At 39.1% G+C, this 25,071-nt stretch overlaps 2 protein-coding genes across 2 annotated transcripts; both read right to left on the reverse strand.

Annotated features, from left to right (window-relative positions):
- Positions 1-1,953: 1,953 nt before the first annotated feature.
- Positions 1,954-4,046, reverse strand: prlhr2b (prolactin releasing hormone receptor 2b; the record flags this gene model as incomplete). The annotated part of the gene is made up of 2 exons (XM_080047035.1): positions 1,954-2,587; positions 3,589-4,046. 2 exons carry the CDS (start codon positions 4,044-4,046, stop codon positions 1,954-1,956), a joined length of 1,092 nt encoding a protein of 363 aa, XP_079903161.1.
- A 9,991-nt stretch (positions 4,047-14,037) lies between these two features.
- Positions 14,038-25,071, reverse strand: anxa4 (annexin A4). The gene is made up of 13 exons (XM_080047036.1): positions 24,949-25,071; positions 23,386-23,439; positions 22,631-22,718; positions 20,134-20,228; positions 18,890-19,003; positions 18,185-18,275; positions 16,328-16,407; positions 15,941-15,997; positions 15,757-15,850; positions 15,340-15,435; positions 14,935-14,993; positions 14,527-14,649; positions 14,038-14,288 (listed from the first exon to the last, which is right to left on the reverse strand). The coding sequence occupies exons 2-13, from the start codon at positions 23,392-23,394 to the stop codon at positions 14,232-14,234; spliced, it is 963 nt and encodes a 320-aa protein (XP_079903162.1). The 5' UTR covers positions 23,395-23,439; positions 24,949-25,071; the 3' UTR covers positions 14,038-14,231.

Raw genomic sequence — 25,071 nt, forward strand, 5'->3', positions numbered from 1 at the left:
ATGCAGGATCTCGGTCTTCCCTGTTACTTAATTAGTAAATCCAGCGATGCAGCTGCACTTTGACCAAGGTTGGTTATAATTTATTCCATGTGCTGAAATAATTCATTTACAATCATGTGAAGCAGAGAGTTTTCCACAGTGTATTGTTGATACAAGCTACAAATCAAACGGTACCTCTTTTTTTACGTCACATCACAGAATCATATACATAATTTACAAACAGTTTGATAGTGAAAAATAACACAGAGTACACCACACAATGTCCACCCCTAACCCTTAAATCAGTGAGTCTCTGCAAGAATACGGTGATGGGAAAGAACAACCAAAAAGACGTGTGTGTTTTACATTCAGTATGTGATGTGTAATATATTTAGTGTCAGTAGCACTTCAAACTTGTTATCACTGCTGCAATGAAAAATCTGTCCCGTCCGCCTGCAGGAAACAGACAAAGATACATACAGAGAGAGAGAACAGAGCAGGTTCAGTGAAAGCTTTATGCAAACTAAATCATTGAACTAGAACTGTAATATCAAGCAGCCTTTTCACTATTCCTGACTAAACATTGGTCTATATGTAAATCAGGCTTGCACAATTTGTATAAAATCTCAAGAAGCAATACAAAACCAAAGGAAAACAGAGAACAAAGTACCAGCACTAGAAAGGTTTGATTTCTTGCAGCCAATATACAAAGCTATCAGAAGTAATTGCGATGACTTATAATGTTAAGGTGCATATCCATTCAACTACAGACATGCTTTAGGACAATTGAAGCCCAGGGGAGAGCAAGTTAATTGATGTAATTTATATTCACAGGGCTCCAAGAAAGCGCACCACACCAGGATTCATTCTGACATTAGTGCCCTTCTGGAAACAACCACAACACTATTTGAACTGATGGTCTCATTTTCTTTTCATATCCAATACAGCTACTCTTCATTTTGTATAGCTGTTAACCCTCGAAGGTTATTTCAGATTTTTTCATCATTGTTCATTAGAGGAAAATTGACATCATTTAGATCTCATCTCTTCTGTATCACAAGGTCATTATCTTAATGCAAACATTAGAAAACAGTTGAATCATCACACACAGCTAGGATGTACATCGAATGTCCAATATAATAGATTATTTATTTTAGATACACAGGCATTAAGCCGTTTTCTCTTTCAGTGCATTCTCTGTTTTTAACGGCACATTTTATTTATACCACGAAGGCTCCAAATAGGGGCATTGTTACTGAACATTGATGTTTTAGCCTGGTTGGTGCTCCTTGCTCCAGTAGAAATGTTGGGTCAGTCTGTCCAACTGTTCAACTAACTTTTTCCTTCCAGAGAAAGATTTCGATACCAACTCTGGCCTGGTTGCCTTGGAGTTTGTTTTGGTTTTTTAGAGGATGGTTCCAAAGACGTACTGTACCTTTTCTATTTAGATTTCAGTGAAAGGGAGATACGCCCATCTAGCTGACGTATACCTCCGAGGGGAAGTGAGGGCTAACATGCAGCGAGCTGTCACTCAAGAGGCCGCACATTCAATTCTTAATCCCTAATAACATCTACAATTTTAAATATTTTTATTTTCAAAGATAACAGCAGTTACATATGCAAGACGGCCTTTTGTCCCGGTTCACAAGAATCACTGATAGAACGATTTGATTGGTATAAATCAGAATTTTCCGACATAGTAAATGAGCTCCAATGGATCGTGTCCAGACCAACATGCTGAGCAAATTTTAATTTGCCAGCGGCAGGTCTGGATTTCCAAGTTAGTATTTTTCATCATCCTTGTGCACAAATTAACAAATGTCTGGATTGCCATCAGAGTTCCTGTGGATATTTCCTGATAGGATGAACTCCATTCCTTTGACGACACAGCAACGTTCCCACTTGTAGCCTACTCAAGATGAATCATCAGACTTACACGAAAGAGAACGACAAAGCATTCCCTTCAGGGGGTTATTACAGGACCACACTGGCAGCAACGTGATTGCCAGGCACTCCAATGCGACGGTGGCACTTGAACATCTTCCGTAATTCGGCACGGAAGCGGTCGTGGAGCCACGCATAGAGGAAGGGGTTGCAACAAGACGAGCTCATGGCACACAGGTGGCACAGCAGTTGGATGAGTAAGAAGTAACGCTTGTTAATGAGGTGAATGTCAATGTCTCGCAGCACGTTGAACACATGAATGGGAAGCCAACACGTCGCAAAGGCAGACACCAGGAGTGCAACCAGGCGGAAGATCTTTCTCTTACGAGCTTGTTGAGCACCTGCCTGATCTTGTGTTCTGTTGCCCGGTGCCACACAGTTCCTCAGCTTGACGGTAATACAGAGGTAAGAGACAAAGACAGCTGACAACGGCAAGACGTAAGTGACCAGCAGGGTGCTGTACGCATACACACGTCTTTCTTTCTCTTGTCCCAGCCAGAACTCCTCACAGATGGTGAAGCCTTCATCCTTGAACTCCACGTGGTAGGTGTGGGTGACTGCTGGAGCTACCAGCGCGCAGGACAGCAGCCAGATCCCAGTGAGGACATACGTGCAGGTCGCCACGGAGGTACGCTTCATCAGGGGATGAACTGTTGCATAATATCTGCAATAAAGAAAATGGAATACAAAACTCATTTGCTATTAATCATGATCCACAGCACAGAATGTCAGTCGGAGCAGTGCAATTAAAGTAGCCTTTTCATCATCTTTACATCAATTCAACTGAAAACACTTATGAGACAGAACAGACTATTTGACCCGCACAGTCCAATTATGAAAAGAGATTTTCAGATTGTTCATAATTCAACAGGCAGGGGAGCAGTTATAAATCTGTCAAGGTGAAAGTCTGAGCCTTCGATTGATATTTTGCTTTTGTCTTTCCTTGTGAATTAAAAGAAATTAGAATGAAATGGGAGTTTGACTCATGCAGTTATAAGTATATTGTTAATTTAATTTACTTTTAATAGACGTTTCTGCTTTATCCATCCATTATTCGAGCAAATAAAAACCTTATAATTAAGTTATGCTAAGCCAAATGAGTCTATGTTAAATTATGTATTAAAGCATGCATTACAGATGAGCCGCATTGTAGTCATCGATTTGTTAACAAAAGTGATGAGCCTTTTTTGTTAAAGTGCAATTAAAAGTGAGTCAGCTCATCACCTGCCTTTTGAATTGAGTGCAAATGAAACATGATGAATTATTAGCTCGGCAATTGCTTTCCCCTTCATTAGACTGGTGTGTAAAAATTTTAAATGAAGAGGGATTCAATTCATTCTTGGCTAAAATGGCAGTCCAATTATTTTACTCAAAGAGATGGAGAGGACTGAAAGGAAAAAGGACAAATGAGAAGAGAAACTTCACAGAAGAATCGGAAAATGTCACTTGTGATATAACTGGCATCATTCGTGCATTGCAGAGGTACGATTCTATACGAAATACTTTATTTCTCCCTAGGGAAATTTGTCTTGGACTCAAAAGCTGCACGATAATTAAGTGCCCTGTTACAAAAACAAAACATATGAACAAACAAACACAGCACCAACTGTACCAATCACAACAATAAATTGCACATAAAGTTTTGCACATGAGGGCTCCACCCACCTGTCCACAGCGATGGCAGTGAGGGTGAAGACTGAAACATAGACAGTTACCGGCTGGATGAGGAACACCAGGTAGCACGTGGATCGGCCAAACACCCAACCACGCGGGTTAAAGGCATAGGCCAGGGTGAAAGGTACGCAGGTCACGCACATGAGCATGTCAGAGAAGGCCAGGTTTCCGATGAAGAAGTTGGTGACGTTGTGCATCTTGCGGGCCCGGCAGATGACATAGAGGAGCAGGTAATTCCCAAAGACGCCCACCACCACCACCAGCACGTAGCAAGGGATGATGAGCGGCTTGAAGGTCTGCAGCAGGGCCACATCTGCAAACTGGGAGCTGCGGTTGGCCGAAGTGTTCTGTTGCACCGCGACCTCATATATGTAACCCTCTGTTTGCTGTTCTCCGGACACAGAGGGCTGTGCACTCCCTGCCAGGCCGCTGTGATTACTACCCTCCATGGCGGCAAAACTAAATATATCAGTGCCTACACACAATGTAACACAATAAAACAGGATTGAAACATTAACTACTTTTCAAAAGGTCAAATGAGCGTATTAAATCTGCATGGCAAGAATCTGCATGGCAAACGAAATGACGAACAGTTCATGACATTTTTCTAAATGGAAAACCATTACCTGAATAACCATGCTTTTACCGACAGCAAGTATTAAAAGGTTTATTATTATGGAGGCATTTTAATGTGAATAGCGAAGATGAGCAGAAATGTACACATGGAAAATGTCAAATCACAGGGTCGCGTAAATGTCATTTGGAGGACATGCAGTACTCTATTTGTGTGATTACTTTAAAGCATCAGGAGAATATTTATCTCACAAGAGTTGCTGGGTTATGATGCATTTCAATTTGAGGTAATCTTAGTTAAATGTACTAAGGATGAAATATTTTATGACCTGCTGATCTGATTGTTATTGCCACAGCCACTTAGCGGATAATGACTTTTATATACAGAGAAAATTAAGGGGGTGTAAAATGATTTTGATGTGAGATGTATTAAGGCAAGTCACTGCAAGTGAATAGTGAAACAAAAATGTTAGAATAAATGTGCAAATGTTGCCAAATCTAACTAATTATGTGTGAATTTGCATTTATTTAAAAAACTGAAATTTAGATGTTGGATAAAGCCAGTTACATTTTTAATTTCATTAATACACCATATCAGTGTCAAGTTTTTACCTAAAATATTTTGAATACAGCCTTTTTCACCCCTTCTTTAAAAAAAAGCAATGTATGAAAAATCAGACAATTACCAACATAAGAAAAAATCCTTTTGTAATAACCGTCAGAATAGTAAATATACAGATGCAAACAAACAAGGTTTAGTAAAATAAACACGTAAAAGCACATTCTGGACCTTTCATTCATACCAGTATGAAAGAAGACAAATTATAGAAGCAAAATAGACAAAAACTAAAATTGACGGGTGCTTGGAAAAACAATATTTTGCCTGCAGTGTCTTCCATTAATATTTAATCTCCAGTTCGAAATCACTTCAGTGTTACTTTTGGTTGTCATCAGCTACATACAATTAGACTTTGCTATACCTGATTTAGTCAAATGTCCTGAGGCTTTAAAAAAAGAAAACATTTATATCAGCTTGCATGTAATGCTTTTTTGGCTAATCAGTGATTACTGAATTAAAACTAAAAGTTAGTTACAAAATAATACTCCTGCAGGGACAAACTTTAGCCCATAATTTAACATTTTTGTTGAGATTTTTGTGATAACTCATTCTGATTGCCTTTTTTTTCAGATGTTATTTGCACTAGTTTTGAATGTCCCAGGAGTTGTACAGCTGGCTTCGGTGATTGTCTACCTGTTCCTCTTCCCTTAATGTAGTTTTCCTTGGATTTGCACATCATCTCATCACAATTTCTTTGGCATTTTCACCTCACTACATTACATAATTTGCAGCATCAATCGGGACTATTTGCCCTTTTGCTCCAGCTCCTGTGTGGCTGTCAGGTTTCTGCTATGGCTGACACACACTCTGCTAATTAGTCTGTTTTAATTTGAATCTCACGTATAGAGAACAGTAAGAACATAATTCTGAAGTAAACTCTGCAATGTTTTCACTTTATATGAATAGAACTTGGATAAAAGGAAATTACTTATGTACTGTATGTCCTCCACATTTGTATTAAAGGGCTTGCACTTACATAGAGAATATTAATTTGATGCAGAGTTATTAAAATGATGCCTGACTATTTATCACTGTAACAAATTCTGTTTTAAATCTGATTCAGATCTTAGAGGTCTAGATACTGTATAGGCCTGTGGCATTTAATGTCAAGAAATCTGACATGACAGAGCTCTAGCAGATAAGGCTGGTGTTGGCACATTTTGTAAATAGATATGTAAATCATAGGAATGCAAATAAATCCTTTCCCTACATAATATGAGCCCCGTCAATGTTCCCTGCATTGCATGCAAATGATAAATCATGAAATTAATGAATAGTGTGACATTAATGATAATTGATGTGAATTGTTTGCTAATTGATATTTGGAAGAAGATAATTTTTAAATTTTTGTTGCAGTATTGCAACTATTAAGAACATAAATGATACTTTATAACCCTACCAGTAATCATATTTCTACTCCATTCGGTTATTATGTTTTGTCTTAGAGAAAAGACTCACCTCCTATGACTAGAGGCATGCAACAAAAACAAATGGATAAACACACAAACGCATACAGAAAGAGAGAAAAAATATTACCCAGTTCCTTACCTGAGTTGAGTGACTGGAGCGGACCTTTCTGCAGCGCTTCTCCACAGAGAGTGAGCTGAAGCTAATGCTGTTTTAGAAAGAGAGAGAGAGAGCGAGAGAGAGGTGGGCACATATAAAGAGAGGGAAAGAGAAGTCTGTGGGAATGACAGTAAGCCAATAAGATTGCAGAGACCCTAAAAAGATGAATGTCTGGTTTAGACTTGACGATGACGTTTGATCTTGAAGCTGATAAGTTACAGGTCAGGGCAGTGACAGTAACGGTCATTATTGATCAGCTCACAGACATGTGCAGGTCTCTATCTGAGGGCGGTTTCATTATTTATTTGCCTGGTTGTTTGTTGATTCATGTACAGTCAATGCCGGAAGCCCACTGATTTAATAGGGTAATAAAGTCCCTAGTTAGTGCACTGTTTTAATTGTTGTTCTTGGTGTGGGCAGAAAATCGACTCGCCATCTAACTAGGTGTCCAAAACAAAAACAAATAAGTGTGAGCTGTCACCATTGTAATTTCTAGTAGACCTAAAATGTTGCACTGCTTATAATAACTTGTTTGAGGTTCTTTGTATCCAAGCCTTTTACCCGACACAATCTATTTCAGTTGCAAGCGACGTGAAAGGCGTGTGGAGCTTCTTTCTTTGATAATGTTTCGAAAATGTCTCCATGCCACTAAACTCCCACCTTGATTAGTAAGTGCTTCTGGGAATTCCATTGTTGTCCTATACCCTCTATAGATAAAAGGTTTTCAAGTGTACTGTTATTCACAGGTACATGTTAGACATTTCATTTTGTGTGCTGAAAATAGCAACACAATTACCTTTTTAAAGACAGACTGTTGTTATAAGCCTGCCCTTTCCATCCGTCTTTTTCCTGTTATTTGGCACAGACTTTATGTAAGAACCCCTACTCGTCGGAAATCAGTCATCTCTGTGTTGTGAGCATGGGCTCCAAATGTGTCCAAATTAACGTCAGAAGGAGCCACATGTCAGACTGTTCAGGTAACCACCACACATTCATTTGAGTCGGATTACTTTTGTGTGACTCTATAATTTAACTTTTAATGAAAATGTTGCATAGTCAACCTTTAATGTAACACTAATGATAAATAATTTACTGAACGCTGATACTTTGTACTGTTTGTTATAATGGACACACATTTTAGTGCTCAGGTATATTCTTGTTTCCACCATAGAGTATCTGACCAAAGCACTACCTTAATCTCTGTTTCCATTGAAGACAGCGATTAATAAAACAAAATCCCTTTCCAGAAACTATCCATTACTCTTGTTAATCCACACAGCTCAATGGGTTTAACTGGGACTTTATTCATTGATAGAGATTTGTTCTGAATGAACTGTCGACAGCAACATCTCAAAACGTAAGGAAATGAAACAAAGAGTGTCTGCGTGGCTGGGCACCAGTTCAAGTAAGATAGAAATGGTGTTATGCATTGAAGCACCATTGTCAACTGTGAGTCATCTCCATTTATTGTGATGTGCATGCAGAATGAAGATAAAGGTACAGTATGTCCTGACTTCAGATCAATAGTGTGTGTGTGTGTGTGTGTGTGTGTGTGTGTGTGTGTGTGTGTGTGTGTGTGTGTGTGTGTGTGTGTGTGTGTGTGTGTGTGTGTGTGTGTGTGTGTGTGTGTGTGTGTCTTAACACTGAATGATTCTTTGTGTCCATACTGTCAGATGTTGTCCTTGAACATCAGTGCGTGCCAGATACTGGGATGGGGTTGCTCATTCAACTTTTCTTCCATAGCCTATTCAATATAAATAGGCGCTAGTTCTATGCCTGTCAATCAGTCAGGAACTCAACATCCCCTGTGACTGACCATGGAGTGGCTCGCACAATTTCTCTCTCTCTCTCTCTCTCTCTCTCTCTCTCTCTCTCTCTCTCTCTCTCTCTCTCTCCAGTCACCAGTTGATGCATTCAACTTTCAATCTGCCTGTGGAAATGGAATTCACTTATTTTCTATTTCCTGTGCTGCCTGTTGTCGAGTCTAGTCACTCAATAAAAATCCAAACTGTTTGTTTACCGGACAGCAGAAAGTCTACACATCTTCCACCACAGGCTAAAAACATGTCTCTTCCAACTGCACCTTGGCTAAGAAGATTGTAGTTTAAATGATGGTTTTAAAGCTAAATATACAGTACATACATGATCCTTGCTGTTCTGGGAATGTATCCTCATGGTTAAATGCACTTATCAGAAGTCGCTTTTGATAAAGTTGTCAGCTAAATGAAATGTAATGTAATCAGCACATTTTCAAAGAAACAACATCTTTCAACAGTAAGACCTTGCAAAAGAGTCTGTATCTTCAATCTCATGCATTTGAAATTCCCATCTGTCATCTCAGTTTCCTTCATAAAGGGAACTCCCCTACACCTGCCCGTGTATCAGATCTCTATTGCATTATGCAGATTTCTGCATAATCTCCCACTGCCCAAAACATTTCTGCTGGATTTTGAAATAGCCAACTGTTAACCAGTTTGCATATCTGGCACATCAGCTTAAAAGGCGATACAATGCCAGTGTCTTGTTTACAGATTGTTTTGACATAAATTGCTTAGAGAAGAGACTACATTTGATATCATAAAATCCCTAATGGCCGCAACTTTTATGAAGATAATAACTTGCACTCGCCTACAGTCCATATGTGATTTGAAAAGCAAAAGCATTCCTGGACGTTCTTGTAAACTAAGCGTGTACAGGTGTGAGTAATACAAACTAATGATAGCTGGATTATTTTCAACAGCTGTAATTTCCTTAAAGTGTGCACACTGTTTCACTCTCAAACTGCCATTATTTCCCTAATAGAACTGATCCATTGTTGTGTAATTAGTAACACTTGTCAAAATCACCGCATGCTTTAAAAAGGGTCTTTCATGCCAAGCCTCCAATGAAGTCTTTATTGTGTTGAAAACCTATTCCAATGTATTATATACAGTATAACGGATCCGCTATTAATACATTGAAAATGCCAGCATAACAGTTTCAATCAAAGGCTGGTCTAATCGCCCAATTTAATATCTGACTTTTAAGAGTAAAAGCCTCCTTTCATTGCTGAGGAGATAGGCTATAATTGTGAAATTCAACAGAAAAGAGCAGCTATGGAGTGCTATTTCAGTGGGGATTTGTAAAGTTTTTATCTAATATTTTATTTTATTTCTTTCCAGTGCTGAGCTATTTTGAAATATGAGCAAGGATACCGAAGGTCATGATTAAACATTTTCTGACTGCAGTGTAAACAATCCAACTTCTGTATGTATTTCAACACAAACAATAGTACAGCTGATCCAGCATTATGGCCCAAAGTAAAAACACTAACACGCAGTCTCACATTCACTTTTGGAACAGAAAATCAAATGCGATGAACAGAAACCGACATTTCACGAAATTGGGCTTGTTCCACATAGTGAATAACTGTAGAATCAACATCATTTGACTGCAGGATATGGACGTCATTGCTGGCTGGCAGCAGGCATGCTGAAGCCATCAAGGTGATCCATAAATTCTCACATTGTTTCCTAATCAGTCGTAGTTAATATGCAGGAAACACTTCCGTCCTCCCCGTTACTTAATTAGTAAATTCAGCGATGCAACTGCACTCTGCCCAAGTTGGTTATAATTTAATTCCATGTGCTGCCATCATGCACTTACATCATCAAAATGTCCGCCTACACCAATGAAAATCAGTCTTTCATTAAATCTCTCAGGACAGTTGAAGCTCTTTATTGCTCTATAGGCTCTTTCTATCCTTTCACTTTTCACCTGAGGTCGTTTGCGGGTTTGATTTGTTTTGATATTGAAATTATTTCCCCCTTTCTTATTTAGTTGCTTATATTGTCAGTGACACCGGAGGGAGGTCGTATTAGTTTTCTTCTGCTCACATCCCAAAATGCAGCATTTAATTAATCATGTTTCTCTAAATGTCAAGTTAGAAATTGATACATATTTGTTAATGGAAATATATTGAATTGGTTCTACGTGTTTTGATGCTTCTTATCCTCTTTCATAATTACTGTCTATAACTATTTTGCCCATCATTCATCTTAACTGTCACTGCCGACGTCTGTCTGAAGGTCAGCTCTGGGTTATTTAATTCTTTATTTGTTTAGAGGATGCTTAAGAGCATTTCACTAACTACAAAGACATATGCCCTTACAATAACAGAGAGCATATAGAAGTCGGTGAGCAACATGTCTTAAAACCATTCCCTTCTCAATATTTTTTTTCTTGCAACATGCATCGGAAAACATTCTTAATATGCTCTCTGAAAAAGGGATGTATAGTAACATGGGTGTACTAACCTGCGGGGAGAAAATCCAGTAAATTATCTAGGTTTTAAAACACAGTAAGGAAATGCAGGCAACTTTTCCCTTAGGCAGTAGACAGCATATTTCATTACAGTTGTTCTTGATTACTTTGGGACATTTTATCCATTCACAGTCCAATTTGTCGAAACAGCTCACAGTAAATGAAAGGACAAAAACAGCACGGCCTTGTTTGCAAAATAGGTGCAATCTCAAAACCTGAAACAATCCAAACCAATTGTTTCCATCAAAACCTACAATTTGTGCTCGATTGAAAAGTATTGTTTTCTCATCTGTTTAACATTGGACAACACAATTTAAACTACAGCTACTGTATATGACTATCAAACCCTGCTACCAACAATTCAACTTTTGTGCAACATCCTCAAAGTATCGCCTCTGTTTTACCACCGATTGCCAGGCTATACTTTGAGTTTTTGTACTGAGCACTGTTACTTAGGGAATGTACCATCAGACAGTATTTGAAAACAATTAAATTACATTTAAAAATTTAAAGTGCAAATACTGTAATTCTGTTTTTTTATTGCTGAGCAGAACTAAAGGATATTGTAAACAAGGACCCGTCGACAACATTGATTTACATGTGTCCAACTGTGCACAAAATGAATTCTCTCACAAAAATAAATATGTATTATAAGTTTCGTCCATACAGTGTACATATAAAAAATCGAAATGTAATGGCATGGTTGAATAGAAATGTAAAATCTTAAACTGAGTGCAATGCATCCTAAGAAAAAGTATCTGCAGGAAGCAGTGTATTGTAAGTTTTTTTTTACAAGCCGGTATCAGAACAGCCCACAAATATTTGTTGAAGTGCTCTGTATTAAACTCCATCTAGGATTAAAACACAAAATCATTTAGGACATTTCCATAAAATATGCCAGTATTTGGCTTCCTGTCTCCCATGTTAAATCCTTTCCTGTAAAGTGACCTTTCTGCTTTTGTGATTTGTGTAATGAAAATTCTAATAAGACACTTCCCTTGTCAGGGCACCGCCACTGAAAGTCCCAAAAGCTATAACTCTCCTGTGAAATCTCAAAGTTGCCTTCATTTATTGTGACCATACTCTGTGAGGCGAGGTTTCTTTTTGTCATGAAGCCCTTATACATGCCAGATATACCTCTGCTTAACTGCTTATGAAATAAATAAAACTCAAGATGTAATAACCAGTCGATAATGTAACAAAATGTTGAGCCTAAAACGTTGCAAAGTTTTGTCTTACATTATTATATTTTGGGTCAGTAATTAAATTGTGGAGTGAGCAAAATGCCATATTTTTCTCCTTTAAGTGTAATACTTTTATACATTATAGTGAGCCAATGATTTATGGAATAAAGGGATACATGCTTCAATGTAGAGTGTAGTATCATACACAAAAGCCCCTGCCACACCCCTGTATATTCATTCACAAATTTCAACAGCAAACCTAGGCTATACAAATAGATTGTTCACCAAAGCCAGTGGGATATGTCCTCTAGGTCTAGGGAATCTGAGTGTCTGAATAAAAAATTATCTTAATCCTTAATCCTGAATATGATACTGATACAACCTATTTAAGTCTTGACCAACATGCTGCTGGCATGGCTAAACACACACACACACAGAAAAATAAGTCTGACATATAGTTGAACAAATACGCCTAGTGTATCAATGTTTTCTTAGTCACTTTGTTCATGTTGTTATAGATAGACTTTAAAGTGTGATAATGGAATTAAGTGTGGCAAACTGACTGCTAGTTGAGTGCCTTTTCATCTTTTTTTTTGGACCAAGGCTGCTTTGTACATTCTGCTTCAGATGTTCACACTCCATCTCCATCTCTCTAAAGCTATTCCTTTGACATGGCAGTGCATATTCCCTGTTGCTTTCTTTGTTTTTCATGAAGTTAGTGACGTACTGTTATGTCTCATCTCAACACACACATACAGTGATCTGTACGTGAGCAGCCAGAGGGCTTGAGTGTACATTGAGCATCACAGGTTGGATGCTGTTGCAGTCCATGTTATTTTCTGTTCCCATGGCAACTGTTGCAATATTGTGGTTGTTCCCTCAGGAATCTCAAAGCTTTGAAAAGAGGAAATGAACAAACCGTCTCCCTGTGTGACCTTTTAATTTGCTCAAACAACTTTGCCTCTGCTTGCCAAAATTCATCAAGGTATTCCTGCACGTCTGGAAACCTCAGAAAACAACTTGTTATTTATAATCAAGAGTGAGTGCACAGACATATCAAATAAAACACTTAAAATCTTGGCTATGACCATTTCTATATGAGCAAGCCTGGCAAATAGAAATGCCTTTTTAAAGCGTTTCGGGAGATCTTTTATTGCGCACAATAAAAAAATAAACAAATCCTCTTTCTGTTAATGAATAGACCTCGTGCGACAAATTCTAATAAATGAAGGTGCTCACTTAAAGGATTTTTACCAACCACAATAAAACAGAGATGTTTCTTTAAAAAAACAGCTTGAAAGCATTTCATTTAAAGGATATGCTATTGTCCTGTTATAAAAATCAGGTTAAAATTTTATGGGGACTACAATAGGGACACAGAGGCCTTACAACAAAATAAATGTACCACCAAATGGTTTTGGGAAAATCTGCACCAAAGCCTTTCTGGGGCCCGAATCAGCTTCACAGTTGCCTTGATAACCTCTGAAATTAGTAAATGAAGCAATTGCCAGATGGTCATGGGGGACAGAGGACAGAGACATAAATGGATGCAGAATTGGTAACAGTCAGTCAGGGTTTGGTGCTTTTTGGTTCTGGTCTTTTCGATAGAGTTCAATAGTCAGGACTGCGGAAGAACACGCTGTGGTTTGTACATCACTAATTTGGTGATGAGTCATATTTTGCTGAAGTATAAACACAGCTTATAATGTTCTATTCACAAGCATAATGGAGGGGGCCTTGATTCCCATGCACCGCTGGGTTCTTAGCTGCTTCAGACTCACTTCATGGAGTTATTTTGGTTCCACCTAGTGGTCACCTTGAGCACAACCACTGCACACAGCTCCTGGGAAAACAAAGCCGCAAGTTTTGCATGAGCTATGGTGGCATCCTCCTTAACTTAATTAGAGCACACTTTACTGCCTCCCAAATCAAGCTAGCATCCCGTTAATGTAATTGAGTCAATTGGCGAAGGGCTGACTCAACGAATGAGGTATTGCTACCAATTAAACAAATGGACTTGGTCGACAGGACAGTGATGGAAATGTTGCGCTGTAACGAGACCGGAAGCTGGAAGCCAATAACATTTGTCTTTATACGTTCGTTAGAGATGTGAGAAGCATATATCTCTCTCCGTCTAACTTAAACCATGAATTGATCCCAATAAGCCAGGATCAATATAAAAAACACAGACATGTGTAAAAGGTCACTGCTCTTTGGTTTAATTGCTATTACAGTACAAACATAAACAAGGCACTGTGGGGTCCATCAGTGAAATGTGACGGCGACTGGAGGAGAAAATGGTAAGTTAGGGTAAGTATTGAGAACAGAAAACAAGGAGCTCATAACGTGGTCTGCAGAGTGACAACAGAGCTGTTTTTTTCTTCTTCTTTTCACTCGCCACCACACAGATCCAGCAGGATTTTGCGGTAGTCACCAGACGTGTCTCCCTGTGCGCAAACAAGTAGGATCAGTGAGACTTCAAAAAAGGACCTTCCTATCAGACTACCAAACTTATATCAAAAACTGTGATATTCTTATTAACATTCAAAAAGAAAAATTCAAATCTACATACAATATTTAGTGAAAGTCCCATCACAAACAAGAGCGTCATTAGGGCATAACATCAAGTTAGAATCACTCTCATTATTATAATCTCAGCTGATAAGAGTTTTCATAATGACTCACCTTGATGAAGGAGTACAGAGTCTTGCTATACATCTTCAGGAACTCTGCCTTAATGTCCAACATGTCAATCTCGGCCCTGGAAACCATTATTCTGATGAGGACACTGTCTGTAGTGCCCAGCCCCTGAAAAAGAGAGAGAACATTGTGTTAAACTGCGCTTAGCTTGGACCCTATTTTTAACCACGTGCATCCTTCAGTCAACAAATGCTTTCCCTGTCGGCCAATGGGAAAACTGTAAATTTGAGTATTGATAACTAATCAAGCAAATGAAAACACGATATACTGTATACACACACACACACACACACACACACACGCACACACACACACACACACACACACCAAGAATTTCACATGTAGTGACTGCACATAACAGTATAGTTTCCCCCTTGAGCATGCAATATTTACCTTCATTGACTTGTATAAACGCTCCGCAAAGAACGCCGACTTGTTCCTTATGCATTTCACTGTGAAGCAAAAACAGAAAGCTGTAACAACATGAATGCAATAAGCTCAGTCTTTTAAAAGTCGCCTCGATCTCACTACCAAAAAAATCACCCCTCTGATGTTCTTTGCAGGGTATTCATATTAAGTATAAGCAGGTATCAACGAGGAAAGAGGATCAATGGGTAGAAAGAGATTCGGCACTTTATCTTTACAACAAACAGCTTTGTAATTGTTATTTTGGTTTTTATTTTCTGTCTATAAAGCCTTGTTTGTGCTCATTTGAACTGGTTGTGAACATGGTTAATTCCTCGTAATTATATATATTTGGCTATACATATTTATTCGGCATTTAAAGCGGAGACAGACCTATGGCCAGAAAGATGTCCTCCAGACAGCCAGACATCTCCCTCTTGATGCTGTCCTCAATGTCTCTCCCAGAAATCTTCTGATACTCCTCAAACACTGAAGGGGAAAAAAACCACAATGAGATCTATGGGCAGGTAGAATAAATCTATCCGACTATCACTCTGATTTGTTTTGATCAAAGTCCTGACACTACACACTACACGATTGAATAAACATGAAAGAGATTTAACAAAAAGAGACTGTTGTTCCAAAAAGGGCCACCAGGGGGTCACTAAAAAAATCTAGATTCCTGCTACAGGACTTTTTTGTAGCTAATTTTAGTAAAATGAAGTACATTCATCATGTGACACTCATAGACACAAGGATGTTGAGCTTGCAGATTTCCACATGACGTTTGCTGTAATGCTGGATGAATACCTCGGAGCAGATGTTTATGGTTCCTCACACAAAGCACAGTGAGGAACTTGACCTCGTCCGTGCCCCATCGAGCCTCGCCAGCCTCATAGATTTCCTAAAATCACAAACATTCAAAATAAAAACAGATACCGAGAGTTATGATTGAAAACAGATACTTTCATCTATAAATAACCTGAACTCATGCCTTGGCATCCGCAACAGCCTGGGCCTCGTCCACTTGGTCCCCTTCGTCCCGTCCAGCCTGCAATGCAGAATTGCACAACATTCAACAGAGGGAAAAAAAAGGGGAAACATTTTTTTTTATGGTGCAGATGTGACTATTGCTTCCTCTTCCCCAAACAGACCATGGTTCCTACTGACATTTTACAAGACATCTTCAAAATACTTTCATTTCTTAAATCAGCTCTTGCAAACAAAATGAATCACAAAAATGCTGAGGTTTTCCAGCAAGATACATGGAATCGAATACTTAGACTCTACTTTTACTTGAATCGCATTGTTTTCACTACATTGAATTTTTAATAAATATGTTAGACAATCATAAAATGGTGGGCTTATGATGTTTGCTCACCGTGAGTAAAGAGACCAAAACCCTCTGAAACATTCCAGATGTGTCCCCACACACTGCGTCTTCCAAGTCTTTTCCATGTTCTGTCATGAAAAAATAAACACAAAAACGACATTTAAATATTAAGAATGTAATCTACTCCATGTTCACTGATACACAGAAAAAAAAACTATAGGGGAAGGTGGGGTGATTTGTGCAACTTTTTACTCAAAGTGATTTTAAAGTGAGGCCTTGACAGTTATGTCTCCAACTCAAATATGTACATATATTTCAGGATGTTGTGCATCCCTGGCAATAAAAACTTTGGATCTGGAATAAACTGTTTAAGAAATATAGCTTTCGGAAAAAAAGTTGTCTTGTCGCACAAATCACCCCACTATGTGGGGTGATTTGTGCGTCATTGTGTCACAATGACAAAGTCACCATCATCATCTTTCTGGCCATCTGAACTCTCATCAGTGGTGTCGTTAAGTGGAATTGAGATGTCACTCTCTTCTGAGCTACTGTAGACAATCACTTTCTTTTGGTGACCAGCGTATACAGCCATGCCACTGGCACAACTCTCAGAAATGTACTTTGCACTAGTTGCTCCGTGCTTGTGGAACCAACTGCCACCTGACAAATGTGATTCCCCCTACATTTCTGCCTTTAAATCAAGGCTCAAAACCCATATGTACACCCTGGTGTTTCCTCCCCATTAACCTCTGCACTACTTACTTACCTCTGCACTACTATCTGTGTTTATGTGGATGTATGGGCTTTACGTCTTTTATTTTGGTTATTGTTATTTTACCTTCATTGTTTACCTACTGAATGCACTATGTACAGCACTTTGGACAGTGCAAACTGTCATAAATGTGCTTTTATAAATACATTTTACTTACTTACTTACTTATAACTCACCCAGGCCCTTGCGCACAAATCACCCCATCCCCAGAATTTTGGATAATAGGCATGATGCAGCAATTTAGGGTTGACATTGTGCTAACTATATAGACTCAAAGTGTAGCATACCAAAGCACTAAAACATGTGTCAAATGTTTTCAAACGTGTCTATAATTGTTCAGACACAATAATCAAAAAACCTTGATCATGGAAATTTTACTTTGAAAGGCAAAACACAGTTTTTTGAGCTTAAATGTGCTTATATCTTATTCCTTGTGTCTCCCTTCTTTACAGGATGAGTCAAATGGATGGCTCTTCTTAAATATGTGGTCACATTTCCAATTTCTTCCACGGTTTTCTAGAAACAAGGGGTTTTGCAACTTCCAAAATGCACAAATCACCCCACCTTCCCCTATGTCTATGGCTACATGTGGCCAAATACACTAGCTTATAAAGTTGTAAAGGCTAAAATGTTAGCCAAGAGATGGGACCATACATTTTTATTGCATTATTTTTTTAAATATATCGAACTGACTCAAACAGGCGCTGCATCTTTCCACAGTTCATTCTTAAATCCTAAACCTGTCCTCATGGGTAAAGGCTCAGCTTACCCACGGAATCCCCAACAATAAGTATACAGTAATAACGGTTTGATTGTTTGAAACTGCTTTTACACAAAACAGTTGTGTGAATCAATGTTTAAGATCCCGAATGCTAATTGCTGCAGGCTAAAGGAGTTGTGGGACTACCGCCATTGCAACCAAAAGAACAAATGGGCAAACAATAAACTGCCACATAGAGAGCAGCAATGGCTTGTATGAATAATTTATGCCATCCTGTTCTCTAATAATGGAATTCATTGCAGCTCCCTACAAAGAAACAGGGGCTCCGTCACTGAATATCGGATAACATACAAGTCCCCAAAGTACACAAACTGATGTTCAAAGACTATATTTGTACTAGTGACACGCTTACCTTTCTTGTAGAAAGCACAGATGGTTTTTATCTCGGCATTTGTCCTTGAAGCGAGAATATCGATAAGACAGGCCTCCTCTGTTCCAGCCCCCTGTGAGGAATGGACACGTGTTAATAAACAAGGGATGAAGACATGAGGAAGATGTAATGCTTTTATACTGGATACACACGTTACTTTTACGACCTGAAGGACTTGTAGCGTAAAGGATTAAGTTCTGCATTATTCTACATTTTTGCTATTGTCATCAAAACCTATAAAAGACCAAAATCAAAATGTGCTATTCCTGTCATCTGAATACGTTTCACAATCCCTTCAAAGTTTTTTAAGTCATGTCACAAATTATTTTTCATAAGGCTTAATAATTCACTAAAACAGCTAGGAATACTAAAAAAGAAGTGAATAGAATAAATTGTGTTTTGGTTTAGGACTATTTTAGGCTGCGGATTAATACACATTTGAGCAAATTAGAATTAAGTGCAGCAAGGTGTGTGTGTGTGGGATATAGGCCTACTCAAAATACACTACATTTGACAGGTTTATTAAGTTACCAAATAACATGAAGATGGTGCAATGACATGTCAGTTAAAATTTCATAGAAGGATGAATTCATTGTCGAATTTGGTCTCCTCTTGGCATTTGTTGACAATCACTAGACTTTTCCCCCATAAAGAAAACACTGACAAGTAAATGAAACACTCTTTGACCTTCATTGCAAATTTCAGCTCGCAGGCATCATACACAGGGGCCAGCATCAGCAGACCTAGAACCACACTCCGGAAGTTTCCACTCAGCTCTGAAGACAGCTCGTCGGCCAGGTCCTGCAGGAGGAATGGGAACAGAGGGATTAACAGGGAAATCACCCACAAATCATTCCAAAAAACTGAAATAGCTTCATCAAGGGGTGGAATCTGTGAGGAAATATGACTATCAAAAAAATCTGTGGGGCGCCCTTAGCTCAGTTGGTAGGGCGTCCCCCCCATGGGCCTCGGCCAGCAGCGGACCTGTGTTCGATTCCAGCCCGCGGTCGTTCTCTGCATGTCACTCCCCTCTCTGCCCCATTTCACCTCTGTCTCTACATTATCAATAAAGCATAAAAATTGCCAAAAAAATATCTTTAAAAAAATCTGTAAATATCAGCTTTATTTGAAGGTTTTTCTGCTGTCGACGTGGATATGACAACACTTTCACACATTCCTGCAGTGGGATTAGTGTCTCCACTAGAGGGTGTGGTCTCTGGACAACACAACGGGTCTGTGTGAGCACATGTGGGCGTCGCCGTGTGTATCATGACTCACTCTTTCTGCCCGCCAGGATTCAACACTCACCTTTTTTTTTTTTTTGCATCTCCCCTCAGACGAAACTCACAGAAAACTTTACTGACCTCGTACCGAGCACTGCAGAGTCGTCTTCTCATTACCACATTATGTCAATACCATAAAACATCCCTTACATCCCCTTTTTTAGTTAACATATTGATCCACGTAATCATGAAACAAAGGAACGGTCAGTATGAATTGCACTGCTGTGGCTTCCCCTATTTGTTTTATATAGAGGGGGAAACAGAGGGAGCATTCACCTTATTCTATAGATTACAAGGTGTCTCTGTCCCGGTCTTTGTTTACATGTGGTGTTCATTTCTGCTTTAGTGTTAATGGTTAACTCTCACATTATCAGCCCTGCGTTAACTAAGCAAATCCCTAACCTGTGAAGAATGAGAGAATGACGAGGAGAGTTAACAATGGAATTAGGTGCCATATAGGTATGACACATGCACTGCTGCTGCCGAGTCTCCATCATTTACACTTTTCAAATTCTTCCAAAGCTCCAGCCGCCTTTTCTTCCCCTCCTGTGCTTCATGTGTCATTTTGTGATGAGAAACAAACTTTTTCATTCACAAAAATACTTTTTGTTTGCTGCCTTTTGAGTACGGCTCTCTAAAATCTCTCACCTTCCCCACTGCCTGTTTGTAGGCCTCTTTGATGCGCTGCCTCTGGGCAATAGTACGCTTTGCAAGGACCGCGGTGATGGCTGCCTCATCGGTGCCTGCGAAAAAATAAAACAACACAGAATGGTATAACCTAGTTTAACCAATTGTAGGCTTAAATGTCTGAAAAATTGGAAGAATCATATACAGTCATATGAAAAAGTTTGGGAACCCCTCTCAGCCGGCATTATAATTGACTCTGCTTTCACAAAAAAAATACAAAAGTGGTATGTCTTTAATTTACCGGGAACAGCTAAGTACTGGGATGTTTTCCAAACAAAGATTTTTTGAAAAGCAGTATTTGGTTGTATGAAATAAAATAAAATGTGAAAAACTGGCTGTGCAAAAATATAGGAACCCTTGTGGTTTTGTTGATTTTAATGCCTGTAACAGCATGTACAACTGATGACTTTAAACACAAAGTTGGTTGGATTATGTTGTTAAGCCTTGAACCTCATAGAAATGTCTGTTTAATCATGAGAAAATTTATTTTAGGTGCCTAAATGCAAGTTGCACTTCTCTTTGACTCTCTGCTGAAGTGAGACAGAATGGGATCATCAAAACAGCTCCCAAAAGATCTGAAAAACAAAGATTGTTCATTGTCATGGTTTAGTGGAAGGCTGCAAGAAGCTTTCCCAAAGGTTTCAATTGTCAATTTCGACTGTAGGGAACGTTGTCAGGAAATGGAAGGACACAGGCATAGTGGCAGTTAAACCCAGGCATGGCAGACCAAGAAAAAAACAGGAGCGGCATAGGTGGAGGATTGTGAGAATGGTTGCACACAACCCACAGATCACCTCCAAAGACCTGCAAGAACATCTGGCTGCAGATTGTGTATCTGTACATCGTTCAACAATTCAGCGCAATTTGCACCAAAACATCTGCTTTTTATAAAGACCAAATAACTTAATTTTTGTCTCATCAGTCCAAAGCATTTTCTTCCAATATGAATCTGGCTTGTCTAAATGAGCTTTTGCATACTCCATGCAACTGTATCTGTGGCGTGGGCGCAGAAAGGGCTTCCTTCTCATCACCCGGCCATACAGATGTTTTGGTGCAAATTGCACTGAATTGTAGAACCATGTACAGATACACAATCTGCAGCCAGATGTTCTTGCAGGTCTTTGGAGGTGATCTTTGGGTTGTGTGCAACCATTCTCACAATCCGCCGCATATGCCGCTCTTGTACTTTTCTTGGTCTGCTAGACCTGGGTTTAACTGCAACTGTGCCTGTGTCCTTCCATTCCCTGACAACGTTCCTTACAGTAGAAATTGACAATTGAAACCTTTGGGAAAGCTTCTTGTAGCCTTCCCCTAAACCATGACAATGAACAATCTTTGTTTTTAAGATCTTTTGGGAGCTGTTTTGATGATCCCATTCTGTCTCACTTCTGCAGAGAGTCAAAGAGAAGTAGAACTTGCATTTAGGCACCTAAAATACCTTTTATCATGATTAAACAGACCTTTCTATGAGGTTCAAGGCTTAACAACATAATCCAACCAATTTTTTGTTTAAAGTCCTCAGTTTTACATGCTGTTACATGCATTAAATTCAGCAAGACCACAAGGGTTCCCATATTTTTGCACAGCCAGTTTTTCACATTTTATTTAATTTCATAAAACTAAATACTGCTTTTCAAAAAATCTTTGTTTGGAAAACATCCCAGTACTTAGCTGTTCCTGGTAAATTAAAGACATACCACTTTTATCTTTTTTGTGTGAAAGCAGAGTCAATTATAATGCCGGCTGAGAGGGGTTCCCAAACTTTTTCATATGACTGTATGTTACGATGTTTGGAGCTCAGTTTAAGGAACAATTGTTCAGCCCTCATGGCGTAGGACATAGAATCATGCAACAGCACTGCAACCTTGGAGATGAGCCTAACACACACAGCTCTTTGTTGGCAACAGCATACAAACCATCTGTTAGCAATAGAGCGCAAATTAGAGTCAGGGGAAGATGATTACGCCGGCAAAACCCAAACTACACTTACATTCCAAGCCCTAAATGTGTTAAAAGTGACAAAAAAAACCTGAATGTTATGCACCCCTGAATATATTTGTTAGGACATCTACCTCTTTGACTGGTGCTTATCTTCCAGTTGCACCCCCATTATGAGATTAGTTCACAACTGCTTCCTGCAGTATCAGCAAAGTCAAGATGAATTTTTTTACTCCATATCAGGAGTTGAGGCGAAGCTTAGCAAAACGACGGATAGAGGTGAGGCGAAGTCCAATGACACACTCAGCAGATTAAAAGGGGCAAGAAAAAAACTCAGAGCTGTCATGACAACATGGGCACGGAGCAACACTGAATTTATGTTTCAAACTTTCCTGGAGAGGAGGCGAGAGAAGGGAAAAAAGTAAAATTACATGTTTTTCCCCTTGTGGAGGACTAGCCTTAATGACAAGGTTTAGCATATCTTTTTTTTTTATAGATGACATTGGCTGTATTCACTCACCAGTTCCCTTCATGGCTTCTCTAAGCTTCTGGGCATCTGCCACTGGGTCAAACCCTGCCGCCTCAGTCACTGCTCCACGGTTTCCAATCTGGACGAAAAAGACAAAATTATTACAACCATTTATCTATTCAACAGAAATAAAAAGTAGGAGTCCCCCTCCATTTAACACTATGTGTAACTTGTAATGTGTTCACTTTTACTGTGCAGAAAGATGCATGTGTACAGATTGACACAAGCAGCTGTTTATACGTATTTGCAGAAGAGGGGAAGTTTTTCTTGGCTCATCTTAGATCTGAGTTCAAGGCGTGCACATATGACTGTGAAATTATTTTTTTTACTTAAAAAGAAACATATACGGCTAATTATTATTCAGAGCAGGATATTTGTATGAATATACATTTTTAATGCCAAAGAATAACAAAAGTTAAAGCTAGAAACATTATTCATCTATTCCTGTGTCAGAAATATGTTTTTATAATTTCCTATGCAGAACAAAGTGTAGGAGCTGTGAGAACTATATTTGAGACAAAATAATATTGGCCTAAATTTCATATCCGATTTGAGAAAACATTTTGTATACCAAATGATCACGAGAGACCTCAAACATAACTATCAGCACGGGCTGCAGACTTACAACACCATCTTTACAAGTCATTATATTTAAAAACCAGGCTAAACTTAATTCCACTGCTGATACGAATACATGGAAATGATGTTGACAGCCAGTTAGAAGAGCAGCTGTTGGACGAACTTACCGCTGCCATTGTGGATAGAGTGTGGATTTCCAAAACTGGAGAGGTGCAGAAAAGCTACCAAAGAACAAAGAGAAGATGCTATTGTTAGTCTCTTGTGTGTTTATAATAAGTTAAATGAAGCATCAGGTTTAGGTGGCAGTAAACTGTCTCAGTTTTTGAGTGACCCTCATTAGCCTGTGATCAATATTGTATGCAGTTCAACATTTCAAAGAGGGTTTAGGTCACACACACACACACACACACACACACACACACACACACACACGCTTGGTTGTGAGCTCTCTTATGTCTCCCAATTCTGTGCCTGCGCCCCCGGAGCTAATCCCATTAAGACAGCGTTTGTTAGGACACACCTGTAATTACTCCACTGAGAGCAAAGGCAGAGGGGTTCTTTCCTTCAAGTGAGGGTTGAGTTACCTGCTGACGTAGTCGTCATATATTGGTCCAAATGCATCTAGTTAAAAAGACCTATATTAGGTGTACAAGCTGCAGAAGGCGCTAAACCACTGCCTAGATGTTTGTATAATACATTAGGACTATTACAGAGAAAACAATTACAAATGTTTTAAATTTCCCAACAGGGATCCTTGTCCTGTAAATGCAGAGATATTTGCTAATCAAACATAGTGACCTGAACTATGTGTGAGTGTGTATATATGTGTGTGTCTTTGTGTGCAGTGTGTGCAGCCACACCTGAGGGGGTTGTGATGTAAATACTGGGCAGGTGTCTAACACACACACACACACACACACACACACACACACACACACACACACACACACACACACACAGGACACACTGTGCATCGACCACACTGTAAATAAAGACAAAGCGGATCCTGTTGGGGAAAGAAAATTGAAAACCTGGTTGTTATTCCTCAAAACAAACAACAGCTCCAGGCCATAATTCTGTAAATATGTACTGTGTGGGTTATGTGACAGGTAGTTTGGTCTGGCTTTGCGAGACTATGTGACAGGTAATAGCCTGCATATGTATGAGTTACCTGGATGCAGTTGTTAGCCTGTTATATTGGACTTTTATTATCAGATAGGCTACCTACAGTGCATAGCCATATATCATACTGTACTATCACACATACACTGTAGGCCTACATAGTTATAGGCGACAGAGTAAGAGATTGGATCACAAACGTATAATGTCAGTGAATGAATTGGTAATTGACCAATAGTAGGAAAGAAGAAAACTTCTCTGTAAAAGACTGGCGGCGGGGGGCTTCAGACAGGAATTATGTTCTAAAAGTTATTATAACGCCGTTATAATTGCAGCTGAATGTATAGGCTATTCAATATGTTCAGATTTTTGACAGCGGTTGTTCGGGATAGGCTACTTAAAAGTTCACAAAATGCAAATATAAAATCCTTATACAAAGTGATTCAGGAAGCAGAGCGTGGTAATAGTTAACTGTGTGAAGTTCGAGGGCACACCCTGCAGACAGAGAACCAGGCAGCCTCAGTCTGAGCTCTGATCTGTCAAACACAAAACTAAACAAAGCACAAAACACATCGGAAACACGACCGACCTGACACTGAAAGACACCTTACCTGTCCTGGAGACAATTTGGTCAGCGGGGAGCCCGACGAGAGGGTAAAGCGTCACTGTATCAGGAAACTAAAAAATAGGCTATAACTACTACTCTCAAGCTCATGTCCCACCCTCCGGGATGC

This window comes from Ammodytes marinus, assembly GCF_949987685.1.
Source record: "Ammodytes marinus genome assembly, chromosome: 18".
NCBI classification, from domain to species: domain Eukaryota; kingdom Metazoa; phylum Chordata; class Actinopteri; order Uranoscopiformes; family Ammodytidae; genus Ammodytes; species Ammodytes marinus.